The 19,440-nt window shown below is 41.5% G+C and overlaps 1 protein-coding gene across 2 annotated transcripts in view; it reads right to left on the bottom strand.

Annotated features, from left to right (window-relative positions):
* Positions 1-12,210: 12,210 nt before the first annotated feature.
* The window catches only part of ches1 (checkpoint suppressor 1), a 57,794-nt gene continuing 50,564 nt past the window's right edge, over positions 12,211-19,440 (bottom strand). For both annotated transcript variants that reach the window (XM_046332265.1, XM_046332266.1), the window contains exons 5-6: positions 18,063-18,171; positions 12,211-16,919 (exon numbers count right to left, since the gene is read on the bottom strand). In XM_046332265.1, coding sequence (XP_046188221.1) covers positions 16,400-16,919; positions 18,063-18,171 — 629 coding nt within the window. In that variant the 3' untranslated portion in view covers positions 12,211-16,399. The remainder of the gene's footprint in view (positions 16,920-18,062; positions 18,172-19,440) is intronic.

Here is a 19,440-nt window from a genome sequence, read left to right as displayed (position 1 = left end):
AAAAGCATTGCATGAATCTATCATCGTAATTACAGGTCTGAGAAAAAAAATGCTTTTTAGAAACATTTCATGCAATTCTACTTAATTTTACAAAGCCAAATCTTCTTTAATACCACACAAATTACAGGCCGAGATGGACCGGGATAGGCCTGCAGTGCCTAAAGAAAGTATTCACACCCCTTGACTTTCCCCACCTTTTATTGTGGTACAAAGTGGGATTTAATTGTAATTTCTTTGTCAGCGATCTACACAAAATACTCTGTAATGTCAAAGTGGAAGAAAAAATGTAACATTTATAAAAAATAAATGGAAAATAGAAAAACAAATATATTGATTAGATACAGTTGAAGTCAAAAGTTTGCATACACTTAGGTTGGAGTCTTTAAAACTACATTTTCAACCACTCCACACATTTCTTGTTAGCAAACTATAGTTTTGGCAAGTCAGTTAGAACATCTACTTTCTGCAGTAATTTTTCCAACAATTGTTTACAGACAGATTATTTCACTTATAATTCACGGTATCACAATCCCAGTGGATCAGAAGTTTACATACAATAAATTGACTGTGCCTTTAAACAGCTTGGAAAATTCCATAAAATGATGTCATGGCTTTAGAAGCTTCTGATAGGCTAATTTACATAATTTCAGTCAATTGGAGGTGTACCTGTCAATGTATTTCAAGGCCTAGATTCAAGCTCAGTGCCTTCATGCTTGACATCATGGGAAAATCAAAAGAAATCAGCCAAGACCCCAGAAAAGAATTCTAGACCTCTGCCAGTCTGGTTCATCCTTGGGAGCAATTTCCAAACGCCTGTAGGTACCACGTTCATCTGTACAAACAATAGTACGCAAGTATAAACACCATGGGACCACACAGCCGTCATACCGCTCAGGAAGGAGACGCGTTCTGTCTCCTAGAGATGAACATACTTTGTTGCGAAAAGTGCAAATCAATCCCAGAACAACAGCAAAGGACCTTGTGAAGATGCTGGAGGAAACGGGTACAAAAGTATCTATATCCACAGTAAAACAAGTCCTATATCGACATAAGCTGAAAGGTCGCTCAGCAAGGAAGAAGCCACTGCTCCAAAACCGCCATAAAAAAAGCCAGACTACGGTTTGCAACTGCACATGGGGACAAAGATCGTACTTTTTGGAGAAATGTCCTCTGGTCTGATGAAACAAAAATAGAACTGTTTGGCCATAATGACCACCATTATGTTTGGAGGAAAAAGGGGGAGACATGCAAGCCAAGGAACACCTTCCCAACCGTGAAGCATGGTGGTGGCAGCATCATGTTGTGGGGGTGCTTTGCTGCAGGAGGGACTGGTGCACTTCACAAAATAAATGGCATCATGAGGGAGGAAAATTGTGGATATTTTGAAGCAACATCTCAGGACATCAGTCAGGAAGTTAAAGCTTGGTCGCAAATGGGTCTTCCAAATGGACAATGACCCCAAGCATACTTCCAAAGTTGTTGCAAAATGGCTTAAGGACAACAATGTCAAGGTATTGGAGTGGCCATCACAAAGCCCTGACCTTAATCCCATAGAAAATGTGTAGGGCAGAACTGAAAAACCGCAGTTGAGCAAGGAGGCCTACAAACCTGACTCAGTTACACCAGCTCTGTCAGGAGGAATGGGCCAAAATTCACCCAACCTATTGTTGGCAGCTAGTGGAAGGCTACCCGAAACATTTGACCCAAGTTAAACATTTTAAAGGCAATGCTACCAAATACTAATTGAGTGTATGTAAACTTCTGACCCACTGGGAATGTGATGGAAGAAATAAAAGCTGAAATAAATAATTGTCTCTACTATTATTCTGACATTTCACATTCTGAAAATAAAGTGGTGATCCTAACTGACCTAAGACAGGGAATTTTAACTTGGAATAAATGTCAGGAATTGTGAATATATGAGTTTAAATGTATTTGGCTAAGGTGTATGTAAACTTCCGACTTCAACTGTATATACTGTATTCTATCCTATTCTACTGTATCTTAGTTTATGCCGCCCTGACATTGCTCGTCCAAATATTTATATATATATTCTTAATTCCTTTACTTTAGATTTGTGTGTATTGTTGTGAAATTGTTAGATATTACTGCACTGTTGGAGCTAGAAACACAAGCATTTCACTACACCCGCAATAACATCGACATAATTTTAAAAATCCCTGTCAAAATCTGTCAGTTTAAGCTAGAGATATGATTTTTTAGCATGGGCTGCGACTCAATCCACCACAACCGCCTATGTTGCATCTGCCTGCAGTACTGTATCTCATCCGTTGGTCCAAAACACAGATTATCCATTATATTGACCAGATACTCAAATGGCCACTCTAACAATGAAAATACATGTCTTCTAAAATGGAAGGCAGTCGGGAGGAGGCAAGATCAGGTGGGACCATTCTAGCCAATGAGAGGGTAGATGTGCTTGGGAACAACATTCACAACTCCGATATGTCCAACTTATATCAGTACACTTGTAAGAAAAGAAGCATTACGAAACATCTATTCCATCAAATAAACCACACGTAGCAAATAATCCATCATTTTTTTGTCTTTGACCTCTGTACAAAACTACTTGCTTGGTGAGTAAAAAAACACACACAAAAACACCACATGATGGAGGGGACAGATTTTGTGCACAGTTATCCCTGTCGCCTCTTCTCTATTTTTAAGAAAAATATATACAGTGTATTCAGGAAAGTATTCAGACCCCTTGACTTTTTCCACATTTTGTTACGTTACAATTTTATTCTAAAATGGATTAAATGATTTTTTTCCTTTTCAATATACACACAGTATCCCATAATGACAAAGAAAAAAACAGGTTATAAACATTTTTGTGAAATGGAAATATTACATTTACATAAGTATTCAGACCTTTACTCAGTACTTTTTTGAAGCATCTTTGGCAGCGTTTACAATCTCAAGTCTTCTTGGGTGTGATGCTGCAAGCTTGGCACACCTGTATTTGGGGAGTTTATCCCATTCTTCTCTGCAGATCCTCTCAAGCTCTGTCAGGATGGATGGGGAGCATCACTGCACAGCTGTTTTCAGTTCTCCCCAGAGATGTTCGATCGGGTTTATGTCCAGGCCCTGGCTGGGCCACTCAAGGACATTCAGAGACTTGTCCCGAAGCCACTCCTACATTGTCTTGGCTATGTGCTTAGGGTCATTGTCCTGTTGGAAGGTGAACCTGCACCCCAGTCTGAGGTCCTGAGCACTCTGGAGCAGGTTTTCATTAAGGATCTCTCTGTACTTTGCTCTGTTCATCTTTGCCTCGATCCTGACTAGTCTCCTAGTCCCTGCTGCTGAAAAACAACCCCACAGCATGATGCTGCCACCACCATGCTTCACTGTAGGGATAGTGCCAGGTTTCTACCAGATGTGATGCTTGGCATTCAGGCCAAATAGTTCAATCTTTGTTTCATCAGACCAGAACATTTTGTTACTCATGATCTGAGATGACTTTAGGTGCCTTTTGGCAAACTCCAAGCGGGCTGTGCCTTTGACTGAGGAGTGGCTTCCATCTGGCCACGATGCCATAAAGGCCTGATTGGTGAAGTGCTGCAGATGGAAGGTTCTCCCATCTCCACAGAGGAAATCTGGAGCTCTGTCAGTGTGACCATCAGGTTCTTGGTCACCTCCCTGGCAAGGCCCTTCATCTCCCGATTGTTCAGTTTGGCTGGACGGCCAGCCATAGGAAGAGTCTTGGTGGTTCCAAACTTCTTCATTTAAGAATGATGGAGGCCACTGTGTTCTTGGAAAACTTTAATGTTGCAGAAATGTTTTGGTACCCTACCCCAGATCTGTGCCTCGACACAATCCTGTCTCAGAGCTCTACGGACAATTCCTTTGACCTGATGGCTTGGTTTTTGCTCTGTGGTACCTTATATAGACAGGTGTGTGCCTTTCCAAATCATGGGAGACCACCGGGCTCCCGAGTGGTGCAGCGGTCTCAGGCACTGCGTCTCAGTGCTAGAGGCGTCACTACGAACACCCTGGTTCGAATCCAGGCTTTATCACAACTGGCCGTGATTGGGAGTCCCATAGGGCGGCACACAATTGGCCCAGCGTCGTCAGGGTTTGGCTGGTGTAGGCCGTCATTGTAAATAAGAATTGGTTCTTAACTGACTTGCTTAGTTAAATAAAGGTTAAATAAATACAAAAAATATTTTACCACTTGTGGACTCCAATCAAGTTGTATAAACATCTCTATGATGATCAATGGAAACAGGGTGCACCTAAGCTCAATTTCGAGTCTCGTAGCAATGGGTCTGAATACTTACATAAATTAGGTATTTCTGTTTTTTTGCTTTGTAATTATGGGGTACTGTGTGTAGATTTATGAGGGAATTATTTTATTTAATCAATTTTAGAATAAGGTTGTGACGCAGGGGTGGACAACTCCAGTCATCGAGGGCCTGATTGGTGTCACACTTTTTCTCCATCCCTAGAACACAGCTGATGAATCAAATGTCATTCTAAACTGAAGATCATGATTAGGTGATTATTGGAGTCAGGTGTGTTAGCTGGGGCTGGGACAAAACTGTGACGTAACACACTGTGGAAAAAGTCAAGGGGTCTGAATACTTTGCGAATGTACTGAATGTGTATATATATATATTTTTTTGGATTCAATTTTTTATTAACAATAATAAATCACTAAAAAAGGTACATGAGAACACACATATGTATAAGACAGTTGGGCTTAGGGTAGGGCTCCCCACCTGGCGGCTGAATTTGGCCCACGGCTGGTTTTATTTGGCCCCTAAAGTTTTCTGAGCATTTAAAAAAATAAAAATAACACAAAGCACTTAAGGGATCTAAGTGTGCGTTCTCTAATTCTCTCCTTCTCTCTTTCTTTCTCTCTCTCGGAGGACCTGAGCCCTAAGACCATGCCCCAGGACTACCTGACATGATGACTCCTTGCTGTCCCCAGTCCACCTGGCCATGCTGCTGCTCCAGTTTCAATTGTTCTGCCTTACTATTATTCAACCATGCTGGTCATTTATGAACATTTGAACATCTTGGCCACGTTCTGTTATAATCTCCACCCGGCACAGCCAGAAGAGGACTGGCCTGGTTTTGTTTGTAAAATTGCATTTGTGAATATGAAATTTGGCCAGAAGAATAATGAAATTACTGTAAAAACATACAATTGTTTAAAATAATTTCTATATTCGGAAAATAATCCAAGCACTACATCTTCATAAATATGATAAATTATAAATCTAATGATGTCTTGAAACAGATTATTTACATGAATACAATGCTTAAAAATATGTAACACTGTTTCTGGGTGGTCCTTACAAAAGGTAAAGTTTGAGTTTATCTTTTTGACAATTCTTCATATTGTGGTTGGCAGGATAATGAATAATGAAAAGATAAAACTTGCTTAATTTAAAAAAAAAGTAGGTATGTGTGAGGCAAAATCCAAACTTTTTTTCCAATACACAAGGTAAGTCAGGGTCAGGTTTCACTGAATAATAAATCAACACCTGAGGGAATGGTATTAAAAACAATTGCAAAAGCATTATGTGTTACAGGGATCTTGTAACGTGATAAGAATTCCTCCTAATTAAGTCGGATCACCAATAGGATATTATTTTGGAACCAACAAAGGTGTATTTTTATACAATATGTCCTAATTCTAATAATATAATATCAGTGTGGGGAGAAATTATACTTTTAATTAAGGACAATGACAAGAAAACCTCACTGAAACTTGTCAATATTATAATTGCAAACCAACATGAAGGCCACCAAAAGTAGACAAAGACATGATGAGGAATAAGTTCCACATAGAAGTGGGTCTTCGTAGGTATTGTTTTATCCAATTGATTTTAAAAGAATGATAGAAAATGTATATTTTGTATGAATTATTATTAAAAAAGTCCTGAAAATGAAGCACACCATACTCATTACTACAGTTTTCCTAATGTAATGGGTACAGTTTCTCCACAGAATGTTGAAGAGCATCTGAACCATCTCTTATTTTAAGGTCAAAATATAAAGACAAAGCAGCATATGTTAGTCTAGAGATTATTATGACTCTTCTTACAATGTCCCACTGTAGACATTGATTTAGCTTCTTCTGTTTTTTTTCTATAACAGGGTTCAAATTTAGGAAGCCTCTAGACTTCTAATACTTTGTAATGGTTACGCCTAAATATGTTCTAAAATAACAACAACAAAGTTTATTCTTTCACTGGAATCTCATAGTATGAGCAGTGGCGATCTTAGCATGTAAATCTTAGTGGCAAAAACTACAAGAACATTTTTTAGATGTATTCCAGAAAATCCACTACACAACACTAAACAATACAGTAATTGCATTAATCCACAAACTGTTAGGGCCTACATAAAGCTGTCCCAACAGCAGAGCTTTATTTTCAGCACCATGGAGTGAATCCTTACCACTGCTACACCTGGCTATCAGCGGAGCTTTGTCTGGCAGCTAAACCGTTCATTCAGCCTAATTGAATGCCTTTAAAAAACATAGCTCATATGGCTGACTTGCTTAAACAAATGTGGTTTGACTGACAATTGAGAAGTACAAACTATGGCAACAGGGGACGATGAGCGAAATCGGTGATTTTGATTAAGACATTAATGAGCGAGCTAGGATGGACGTAGTCAATATAACTATTTGTTCAGCACTTTTGAAATGTACAATGGCAAAATTCAGAACATGGGCCATTCTTACAGTATTCTCCCTGTACACCAAGTCAGAACCGTAGGATAAATAAAGGGGGCATATAAGTAGACAGTGAAATCTCAAAATTCAATGACTACATTTCTCTAAAACAGGCTGTAGGCTTTATGTGCACTAAGTTATTAGGGGGAAAGGGACCAAATTATTAGGGTGAGGCACATGGGCTACACAAAAAACACATAGTATTACTTTTTTAGCAACAGTATACATATCTTCCTGGCATATTACAGAATTTATACAGCAGCATACAAGACATTTTTGGACTCACCTTGTTGTGCTTTGCTCACTTGAACAGGAAGGTGGCGCAGTGGTCCTTCTTGTGTGTAAATTTTGTCATCAAACTTTGTCATTAAAGTCTGGTATTCTCTGGATGTATGGTGCTTTCAAGACAACTGGGAATCGTGACGTCATTGATCTTCAGGTTGGAGCTCTAGAAAGAGGCCCGATTTCTCGACTTGGAATTCTGAGTTGGATGACCATTCAAAACACATTTTCTTAGTCGGAGCTTGTTTTCTTCAGAGTTCCCAGTTGTCTTGAACTCAGCAGAAGTCATGTTGGATTGACAGCATGGCCAAATGTATTCAACCTTTTCTGGCCCATGGTGTCGAATGTTTATCCTTATAAGCTTGGAAAAAAATACCCTTAAACCCAGACTTGGACCACGAACCCACTCCACTGAATAGCAGGCTAGTGATTATTTTGCAATGCTTGCAGTTTGCCACTGATTCCTTCCAAACCACTCATTGTTGAATTTGGGGATTTCCAACTTGTGTAATGTCCAATGGCCGATGAGCACTGATACGTTTTATATATCATTTATCTTCATATGACAAGGATTAAAAAGTATTTGCCAGTAGATTGTCGACTTGATTCATGATGACGACTCCTTGTCTATATTGCTAGCTAAGATTTTGAAAGTATGATATGACAGTCCAATCAAAGCTACAGTAGATATAACATGATTTTACATAATTTTATCTGTGGCAAAAGATCTTGAGTCTTCTTGGATGGGCACTTCTAATGTAAATCCATAGCAGCACTCAAGCGGCTTGAATTTTTGAGCCCTTCCGTAGATTTTGCAGTGACCCCATGAGTGACAGAACACTGAGCCAATCATGACGCAACTAAAGAACATGACCAACCCCTAAGCTCTGTATTCTCTGCTGGCTGCCCCACCACCACAGAAAGCACTGAGCTAGGCTGAAACACCTGCATTTTGGAGCTGCCTTACTCAAGAAAGCAAAAAAGAGACCATGTTTGTTTCCGGCTTTATTAATTCAATTATTATTATTATTATTATTTTTTACATTGTTTGCAAACTGATATGTTATACATATTAATGGCATTTTTTTTTGCTAAACGAGCCACACCTGCCCTGAAAGACTGGTCGCCACTGAATATGAGGGTGTCACACAATCTTTGACAGCCATGAGTTGGCATTTATTCATGTTAAGAAACAGATCAGATGCTTTGGAAAATTATTATATCAAATTGATCGATACCGGAATCTGACTACCGTGTAGTATCGTCAGCCAGTTGGCTTATCGCTTTGCCTCTTCGTCTCTGCCCAAGTGGAGTCGAATGACAGATTCAGGAGCCATTGGATGTAGTAACTCCATTACACCACTAGAGAGTGATCACACACCACAACAAAAAACAGAAAATCAGTTTCCAATCCCTATAATGACCCACATCCCAATCAATTTAAGCAATATGAGAAGATACTTTATCATAAAAGATGTGCAATTTAAGTCAAAATGGCAAATTTATGTCCACTTCAGGAAAGATTTGTCCATTGTTTCGTACAGCCTATAACAGGGTTGGACAAATATTTTGTGTAAAGGGCCACATCGGGATTTTGAAATTTAATGGAGGGCGGCACAGATTAGATTTAATTTATCAAAATCTATTTGCAGGCCAGATAAAGGGAAGTTAAAATATATAGGTCCTTCATCATTTCTACATAATATTTTTCTACATACTTTATGTAGACGTTCAGGATTGACCTGGAGTGTTTAATTATCCCCAAATAATAATTTTCCCCCAAAAAACTGCCTCAGGCTGGTCCAAACCTCCCACGGGCCAGATTGAAGGGGTTTGCAGGCCGGATCCGGCTTGCGTGGCATAGTTTTCCCACCCCTGGCATATAACAATAACCCCTGCTCTTCTTGTGGGGGGGAAATTCTCCAAAAGCATAACGCCATGGAATGAATGCAGGCTAACAAAGAGCCTTAACTCTACTTTCTACAGTCTCCATGGAAACGTGTCTCAATTGACATTTAGTAAATCTGGATGATCTGGACCATGAAGAGCAGAACTCTGAACAAAAAAAGAAACGGCAATAAACGGTGGTAAAAGTGCAGTAACTGCAGTCAACGGTGGTAAAAGTGCAGTAACTGCAGTCAACGGTGGTAAAAGTGCAGTAACTGCAGTCAACGGTGGTAAAAGTGCAGTAACTGCAGTCAACGGTGGTAAAAGTGCAGTAACTGCAGTCAACGGTGGTAAAAGTGCAGTAACTGCAGTCAACGGTGGTAAAAGTGCAGTAATTGCAGTCAACGGTGGTAAAAGTGCAGTAACTGCAGTCAACGGTGGTAAAAGTGCAGTAACTGCAGTCAACGGTGGTAAAAGTGCAGTAACTGCAGTCAACGGTGGTAAAAGTGCAGTAACTGCAGTCAACGGTGGTAAAAGTGCAGTAACTGCAGTCAACGGTGGTAAAAGTGCAGTAACTGCAGTCAACGGTGGTAAAAGTGCAGTAACTGCAGTCAACGGTGGTAAAAGTGCAGTAACTGCAGTCAACGGTGGTAAAAGTGCAGTAATTGCAGTCAACGGTGGTAAAAGTGCAGTAACTGCAGTCAACGGTGGTAAAAGTGCAGTAATTGCAGTCAACGGTGGTATTTTGGACGCAGTGAAAACGATGCGTTGTTCTGGGTGCAGTTTTTGCAGCATAATGCAGTTATATTACTTATACTGCACCCTGACTCCACAGGAGGCTGCCTGGAGAGGACGGGCTCATAATAATGGCTGGAACGGAGCATTTGGAATGAATCATATTTTATACCATTCCACCAATTCTGTTCCAGCCATTACCATGAGCCTGTCCTTCAGAGGGTGGTGCGGACAGCCCAGTAAATCACTTGGGCCGAGCTCCCTGCCGCCCAGGACCTCTATACCAGGCGGTGTCAGAAGGCCGGAAAATTGTCAAAGACCTCAGCCACCCAAGCCATAGACTGTTCACTCTGGAAAGGCACGGCAAGCATTACCGGTGCGCCAAGTCTGGGACCAAAAGGCACCTGAACAGCTTCTACCCCCAAAGCATAAGACTGCTGAACAATTGTTCAAAAGGCCACCCGGACTATTAGTGTTTGTATTGATCCTTTGTTGCACTTACTCACTTACACTGCCTCTATGCACACTCAGTGGACGATACCCACACACTCACAACTACTTACACTGACACTCCAACACACACACACACACACACACACACACACACACACACACACACACACACACACACACACACACACACACACACACACACACACACACACACACACACACACACACACACACACACACACACACACACACACACACACACACACACACACACACATTACATTACATAGGCTCACAAACCACACATGCGTATTGACGCCACAAACACACAAACATACACACACTTTCATTCCCAAGCCATAGACTGTTCTCTCTGCTACCGCACGGCAAGCGGTACCGGAGCACCAAGTCTAGGTCCAAAAGGCTTTTCAACAGCTTCTACCCTCAAGCCATAAGACTCCTGAATAGCTACTATTCGCATTTTTCTTAAAACCGCATTGTTGGTTAAGGGCTTGTCAGTAAGCTTTTCACCGTAAGATCTACACCTGTTGTATTTGGCGCATGTGACAAATACATTTTGATTTGATTTGACTTTCACACATACGCTACTGCTATTCTGTTTTATTATCTATCCTGATTGCCTAGTCACTTTTACCCCTACCTACATGTACATACTGGAATTACCTCAACTACCTTGTACACCTGCACATTGACTCGTTACCGGTGCTCTTTTATATAAGCCTCGTTAATGTTATTTATCGTGTTACTATCTTATATATATTTTTTGGACTTACTTTTTAACTCTGCGTTGTTGGTTAAAGGCTCATAAGTCAGCATTTCAAGATAAAGTCTACACCTGTTGTAATCAGCGGATGTGACAGTACATCTGTGTCTGACTCACCCCACCTCACACTGCACACATATTCTCCTCTCCTACAAGACTGGCCCCCGAATACCACGTCTTCATTTATTTCATCTGTTTCGGTGGGTAAAGAGCCCTCACATTTGTGGATATTACTTTTAATATTTACTGCTCATACGTGTCACGTTACACAGGCAAAGTCTTGAAGATGAACTACTGACATTTCAAAAAACGGCCCTTGTGAAAGTGGTGACGGACAACTTCCAAAAGAACTCAAACATAGCAGACAGACATAATGGCGTGTTTAGACACTTTTTGTTTTGCCTCAGGCAACTGGGTCAGTGGAAAGATGCCCCTTAAAGATGTACAGAAATATACTTGCACTTTCTTTGCTGCAGTTGCATAGCAACAGAGACTGGCTCCATGCAGTTGTAGCGCATGGTGGAGGGATATGTGGCTCGCTGTGCTGTGCTGCGCTGTGCTGCGCGGGGAGGCGGTGGCTGGTGATTAAAGCCTGTAGTCTTTGGCTTTAATTATGAATGGCCTTCCTTCCCTCTGCCACATGGCTCCATTATGGCAACCATCAGATTGACTGAGTGACAAGAAGGAGCTATAGCCCTTAATCAACTGAGACTTAATCAAAAGTATTGGACTTTTATGATTACAGGAAGTGAATGAATAGTTAAGTAACAGGTTGAGAAAAGTCTTGCTATGTTCTGAGCCTTGTTAATGTGAACATATGAGGTCAATAACAGGGGCCGGTCTTCAGAGCCAATCACAGGCACTGGTCTCAATAACCTAATGAGCAATTTACTTATGTGAAGGGTTCAACCGAGCTTTGAAGCATTTACTTGCTTTTCTGACGCACTTCTGTAACAGAGAATATGTTTAGTGTTTAGTTGGTCTGTGTGGGCTGATTTGAGTTGGTCGCTCTGGATAAGAGCGTCTGCTAAATGACTTAAATGTAAATGTAATGTGAATAACATGGATATTACATTCTTATTGCTACTGTTGGTTTGGTTATATTTTTAAGATTAGGGATGAGGTGCAATGGATGGTGACAGTTTTCTTCACTAATATGAATGTAATGTTGTTGTTTTGTAATCTTTGTCTCGTCTCCTAACCATTAGATATTTGACTTGTTTTTACTATCGAGGGCCAAGTGCTTTAACTACTACTTTTTAAGCGCTGTCCTCTGGGAATACAACGTGGTAATGTTTTTTACCCAATTCAATTCAACTGAATGTAATTATGACATGGTCTCTTTCAAGCACAGGAGTTGAGTTCAGGTCAACTTTAATCATTGCAACTGGAAGACAATACACCACATAAACATTATTGAAGGTTTCAGAAAAATTGAAAAGAAAAAAACAACATTTCTACTTTTTTTTTTGCCACGGTATTGAACAACGTGATATTTACATGAATGAAATCGCTGAAATCGTTTGAAATCGTTCTTTGGAAATGTAATTGCACAACAAGGAAATAATCAAACATTCATTGGAAAACCAACCACGCTGGGTGCACTCTGCATTACATCGATTCTTCTCATAGAGCAACATAGTTGTTTGCGTTTGACCTCTCTATTCTATGGCTTTCTGACCCTTCTCAAATAGTCATTAACGTGGCAGTATTGTAACGTCTTGTCAGAGTAAACAAACACAACAACAAAAAAAACGTTAATAGAAAACAAAATGGCAGACTGGCTGGCAGGCTTGCCTTGGGCGACTCCCAAATGGCAGCCTATTCTCTTTGTAATGCACCACTTTTGAAAGAAAAGTGCACTATATAGGGAATGAGTTGCTATTTGGGATGCACACTTTGAGCACGGTTTAGTTTGGCAGGTTTTAGTTCAAATAAAATAAGCACATTTGTTTCTCATTCGAGGGCTTTTCAGGCAGTGATAAAGTTTCTTCTTTTCCTTCCCTTTGCATTAAATTACTCAGTCCTATTTCCCGGGATCGTCCTATTTGTCAAGCAGACCCTTATATGGTCATAACTTCACCTTCCTTCCCTGCATGTCACTGGAAGTGTCCGAAATGGCATCCTATTCCCTATTCCCTATATAGTGCACAACTTTTGAACAGAGCCCTATTAGCTCTGGTCAAAAGTAGTGCCATTTGGGACACATTCACCATGTGAGTCACTGGAGGAGATGGTGGTTACTTAAGCAACACATTCTCCTTGACTTGCCACAGCAGACTCTACTATTAGTCACCAGTTCACTGACTTCCTACTGCAAATAACACAGAGGGCTTGACCTGTAACACAATAACACTTCTCTAGTGTCAAGAGAGGAAGTGGAGATGGCAGTGAGGTATACGGGGAGTGAGTCTATTTCATGTCAACATTGATAGAAGAAACACATTGAATTGAATAGAATAGTCCGTGTTTCCGTATCAAAGTTGATAGAATACTATGACAATGGAACTCTGCTGTCATTTGCTTGTCTAACTCCCAGTCTAGCTGTCTGTCACTCTCAGTCTTTCCCATAAACCCAAACCAGAGTCTGGATCTCTCTGACTCTGCCTCTCCCTACTGTCTGCACACAACCTCTTTCTAACCCCTAATTACCTCTGCTGTTTGTACAGAAACGTGTTCATCATGTACAGTAACTCCACTCTATGTACATACATCCTCAGTCAGTTCATGGTAGGGTAACCTTCAACAAAAGGTTTGGCTGTGCTAGTTGGAGCCAGTTAAAAAGGTGGAGCATTCTGACAAATTCTAAATTCCATGTCAAACAGGTCCATAATGCTCCGTCCATTTACAGGGAAGTGTCTGCCAGGGAGGAGAAAACTAGGACCCAATGGTAACACATTTACAGAACAAAATGAGAGAAAACACTTTCAGAAATAAAGAAATATGTGCTGTTCAATATGAAAACATGTCAGCTAAAGACATCGGAATACAATTAAGTCTGGAGGGCAGGCACAATGTTAAAGGGTGTATGGTTGTTGGACACACACACACTCACACACTATTGATATATTCTGAACAACACTAGAACACTGACACATTTATTGTTTAAGAGGCAGAAGAAGACTGAAGGCCATAGTAGAGGCTTTTCAGTTGATCCATCTAGCCGTAGAGCTAACAGACTGGGTTCAAATACTACTTGAAACCTTTCAAATAATTTTACAGTTTGCTTTAGCCTGGATGGGGTGCCAGGTGGGTGGGGTTTGCACTTTTGGGACTTTACTATTGGTTGCATTGCAACAGGCAAGCTCAATTAAGCACATATTCAATTATTTGAAATCATTTCAAATAGTTTTTGAACCCATGTCTGTTGTACTTAAAGCCCAGAGTAGCCGGGCCTCATAATTGCAGAGTGATTTCCCCATAAAATGTCTCCCTGAAGAAGATATGTCATTAAAAGCCCGCTCATCTGAAGAAATACAATATCAATACATTTTTTTTAAAAATCAAAATAAAATTAAATAAAATTGAGTGTATAAGAATTGGTGGCAAAACCTTTGTTTTCTCTTCTAGGATCTAAGTTTATATGAAAATAAGTCATGCTTCATGCTAAATACATTGTTTATCTTACATGATCTTTGAATAAAAAAAGATTTACTTTTGCATCTTATTTACAAGCACCCATGCAATATAACTGAGAAAGTCCTGCAGGTCAAATTGCTTCAATTAAGAAAGGAAAAATAAAATATTTTCTAACCTTTTTACAGTGTTGTCCAGACTGGACAAATTGCTTATACTTTTATGAGGGTAGAGGAAGAAGGAGAAGCAATACAAACAGAATTGCAAGAAACAACAACGAATCCACAGTTTATGTATATAGTTTTCTGAGTCTGTAAAAATGATAGGCAGGTGTCGTAGGGTTATATTTAAACTGGCGTTCACGTTGTGGAAGAGGAATACTGGAAGAGTTTCAGGGACGTCTAGGTTACTGTATGTCTGAAATTGCACCCTATTCCCAATATAGTGCTCTCCTTTTGTCCAGAGCCCATCAACCCATAGCACACTACTTTTGGCCAGATCCATGAGGTTCTGGTCAAAAATAGTGCACTAAAAAGGAAATAGGAGGACATTTCAAACGCAGCTGACAAACAAGAACAAGATAGATGAGATACAGTATATTGCCTCTGACCCAGCACTAAGTCATCACCATGGCACCAAAAAACTGAACAGTAGATTAACAGTATAGTTCTAACTATGCTTAAATACTAAGGAGTGATCTTAATGGAATCATGCCCATTCTCAATGATGCTTTTACTATTGGTGATAGAAATCACCGTAATGAATGGAAATAAGAGCATGATTCTTTAAGAATGGATTTGACAATTATTGAGACATTTACGGTGTTCTCCTATCTCTTCTCTACAGGTCTTCTGATGTTGCTATGCCTTTTATGTTTTTGTCTTTGTAAGCTGTCAGATTGGCTACATTGAAGCAACCCGGTCGCTCGTCTTTGGCACAGTCTTACATGTTGTGCTCATGGGCGTAGGATGACGTGTGTGTGAGCAGCAAGTTTGAACAGTTTTCAATCTGTTAGTATCATTGGCTCAACTTCCTGGCTTACATTACTGGAAGATTGCTACAAATTCACAGATACACTTCTGACAAGTTACAGATGACACAAAACGCTCAGCTGTTCTCCTCGATGGTTCTATTTCTTTCCCGCATGTATTTCCCTAATTAGTGACAAAAAAAATGTGTTTTTCTATGGCTTGCATCCCCTTTACACAACATAAAAACATCAACAGAGACACGTGAGAATCAATTACCCATCAGAGTTAGTGTTGAAACACACAGGAAACGTTTAGTAAAAACAGATTTTTGATATTGCCATAAATAAGTAGGATTCTCCTAATGCCCCTGGAGGAGAGATAGAGGTTAAAGGTTAAAGAGAGAGAGAGAGAGAGAGAGAGAGAGATGGAGTAGTGTCTATTGAGACTAATGCTTAATAACGTTATCTCTTGGCCTGTTGGTGGTTGGTTGGTCGGTGTGTAGACCTGGTGTGTAGTCCTACTGTAGGTCTCTCTGCGCTCAGGCCTGGCCATATACCCTTTTCACACTACTGCCAAACCGAGCTGTACTGGGCTGGCCTGATTACGCATCCACCATAGTTGCTGCTGGAACCATGCTGGAAAGCAAAATCTGAAAAGAATATATCCGAGCCAGCACAGTATAGGCTACAGTTAGGGTCGGCCCTATAGTGGGAATCAGGCATTAGAAACAAAATACACCGTGAGAACCAACTGTTAAAAGCAGCGGGTGGCCAGCCTATCGCCTCTGACCAGAATATCTGCTGTCGTTTTCTGTTCATTCCCGACAATTCTACATGTTGAATCTCCACCGTTCGTCCACACCCAGCAAGTGTTGGCTAACACACCCTGCAACACTCTGCGGCCACCCGCTGCTTTTCAACGCTGGTCTTTGCAGTGTGTCTTAGCTATTAGTTTCTAGGTCTTGGTGGTTGGTGTGTAGACCAGATGTGTAGGCCTTAGTTAGTTCCTTAGGGCCTCTTTCTGCTCTTTCTCCTTCTGAGCAGCCTTGGCGGCGCGGTTAGTGATGTTGTTGAGACACGCCCTGACGCCCGCCAAGTGAAGCAACGACCCCGCCGCCTCCTTCATCTCCTCGTCATCGCTCTCCGACGGTGGCTTCTCCACCGCTGCTGCTGCTGAACGGCGCTTTTTCAGCGGCAGCGTGTCGCCCAGGGCCCGTAGGCGGTTTTTCGTCCAGGGCAGGCCCCGTCGCCGGGCATGCTGGGAGAGGAAGGAGACAGAGGCAGAGTCCAGCGGGACTTCTTGAGGTTCCGATTTGACCTCTCGGTGGACGCCGACCTCCACCGCGATGATGTCATCGTCATCGTCTAACGTGGAGGGCCCCTGGGAAGAGCAGGGCATGCTGGGGGATTTGGCGGTGCTGTAGTTGTGGTCCTCCTGGAGGTCGTCGCTGGGAGGGGGGGAGGGAGAGTCACAGGGGTGGCTGATGTTGCCTTGGGTCAGGTAATCCCCCAGAGCTGACCTGGAGAGACACACAGGAGATCAGAAGGCTACAGTTAGTCTTAATGTGAACAGACTACATTTAGTACGCGTCCCAAATGGCACCCTGTTCCCTATACAGTGCACTACTTTTACAGTTCACAAAAGGGACAGGCTACAGTCACTGTTGACATGCATCACACTTGTCTACTGTTTCTACAGACTGTAGTGCATGTCTAGCCCTGTGCGCCAGGCTTTTGGCTGCACCATAGTATCATCAGACACGCGGCTACTGCATTTGTAAACTCATACCTTTGATAAGTAGTCACATTTGGGTTGACATTTTTCAAACACATATTTGTATAGTTACTGTGTCGTCACAATAGTACATTTGATATACCATAAAAGCGGATCAGAGCACCACGCCATCCTATAAATCCAAAATAGTCCTGCTGTCCGCCCACGCTGTCCGCCCACGCCACACCCTCCCTTGGATCAAACGTTGTTTTCTTTTAGCAGGACAGTCTGTTGGCATATTACTCTCTCATGGGAAGGACATACCCTCTTTTATATGATCAAATATTCAGTGCATACCTTATGTGAGCTGCTGCCTTGCCTGTGGGGATGTTTAATTCATGACATGGCATGTGTGTGTGTGTGTGTGTGTGTGTGTGTGTGTGTGTGTGTGTGTGTGTGTGTGTGTGTGTGTGTGTGTGTGTGTGTGTGTGTGTGTGTGTGTGTGTGTGTGTGTCCCTTCATACTCCCATGCTACCATGATGGATGAGCAGGTCCAGGCCTGTTCCTAAATCTTCTCTGAATCACAAGGCTGTTCACAGGAATAAACCATTGTGAAGGTTGTATAAACACACCTGGTTGGGCCATGACTCCCAAATGGCACCCTTTTCCCTACATAGTGCCCTACTTTTGACCAGGGCCCATAGGGTAGTCGTGCACTATGTAGAGAATAGGGTGCCATTTAGGATGCAAGCCTGCGTCTGAACTCAATAGGAGCATGAGGCACTGTACTACACCTTTGTGTGATGGTTCCAGTTTTGAGTACAATGAACAAATTGACGTGCGATTATGTAAATGGTGGAAAAATATAGTTTGGTGTCGAGGTGTGTGTATTACCCAGGTCAAATTCTACATCATAACCAGCCGAGTGATCATTGACAGTTTCACTGACCTTATCGCAGTGGTCCTGCTTCCCACGGAGCATATGGGTAGGGGTCGGATGACAGGAAACAGACCCTGGCTCCTGATGCGGGCCCCATTTTGGATCACGCCTTGAGGAACTACAGAGAGAGGAACAGACATAAGGACTTACATAGAGATACATACTAACAAATCCACACCACAAAACAGCATAAAACACACACAGAAATGCACACAAGTACATATACATATATAAGGTACATATGTACACACAGAACACAACATAAAGCAGTCTAATTGTTAAGATCTCAAGGAGACGTCAGGGAAATAAAACAATAAATCATGTCTGCATCATAAGGCATTGTAGTGACCTTTACAGCCAGTCACTACATTTGATGGAAATTGCTCCAGACACCTTTATTGTGATTTCACTTGTTCTTGAGAAACTTACCCCAAATAGCAAATCCCTTCCTCATCCTCATTGTGTAGTATGGGCGCCCTGCAAAAACATGAGCAAAGGCTCCAAAAACACCCAAATATGTCCTTTTGGTAACGGCAAAGCTCCCAGTATAGTGATGCGTGTCTTTTTAAATGTTGTACACGTGAAATTGTGTCATTCGGAACATTATCCACAATGTTATATACCGTTTTGCGCAACTCGAGCCATTTCCCCTACCCAGCTGTTCCGTTACATGTGTAGCCTGCTGCTACAGGTAACTACCAAAACACCAACATAGATTCTTAATAGGGTTGTTGGGCCGCCACGACCCGGAACAGCTTCAATGCACCTCGGCATAGATTCTACAAGTGTCTGGAACTTCCTGTTTGGAAGCAGCCATGCTTTCAGTACACTTTGTATCCCTCATTTACTCAAGTGTTTCTTTTTGTTAATGGCAGTTACCTGTAGAATGGACGACGAGGTGTCGCTCGAGTCGCATCAAAATGAAATAGAACGTTGCGTCTGAAACTCGGGATGACACAATTTCGTGTGTTCAAAAATGCATCACTAACAGACCTGCACCAACTATGCTGAGCGCTGTGTCGTTTCTAAAAGGATGTATTTGGGGGGGGTTTTGGAACCTTTGTTCATGTTTTTTCAGGAAGTTTGCCGTTTGGGGTAAGTCTCTCAAAAATGTGAAATCACCAAACAAAAAGGTGTCTACAACATGCCATTTACATCAAAAATAGAGATTTGGTCGTACAAATGAAAACGTATTTAATCCAACACCTAGACCTTGTCAAGAGGGTGGGGGATGGGGGATATTGTGTGTGTGTGTTTCTGGGAAGCATGGCTAGTACACTGTGTTCTGTTCTGCCTAACTTACACAGCACTGGCTTTCTTTAGTGAGAGGATCGATGGAGGGAGAGAGGAAGAGATAGAGAGAGCGAAAGGGAGAGAGAGGGGAGTG

The sequence above is a fragment of the Oncorhynchus gorbuscha genome, unplaced genomic scaffold (genome assembly GCF_021184085.1).
Source record: "Oncorhynchus gorbuscha isolate QuinsamMale2020 ecotype Even-year unplaced genomic scaffold, OgorEven_v1.0 Un_scaffold_12:::fragment_2:::debris, whole genome shotgun sequence".
NCBI classification, from domain to species: Eukaryota; Metazoa; Chordata; class Actinopteri; order Salmoniformes; family Salmonidae; genus Oncorhynchus; species Oncorhynchus gorbuscha.
This window is presented reverse-complemented; position numbering and strand designations above follow the sequence as displayed.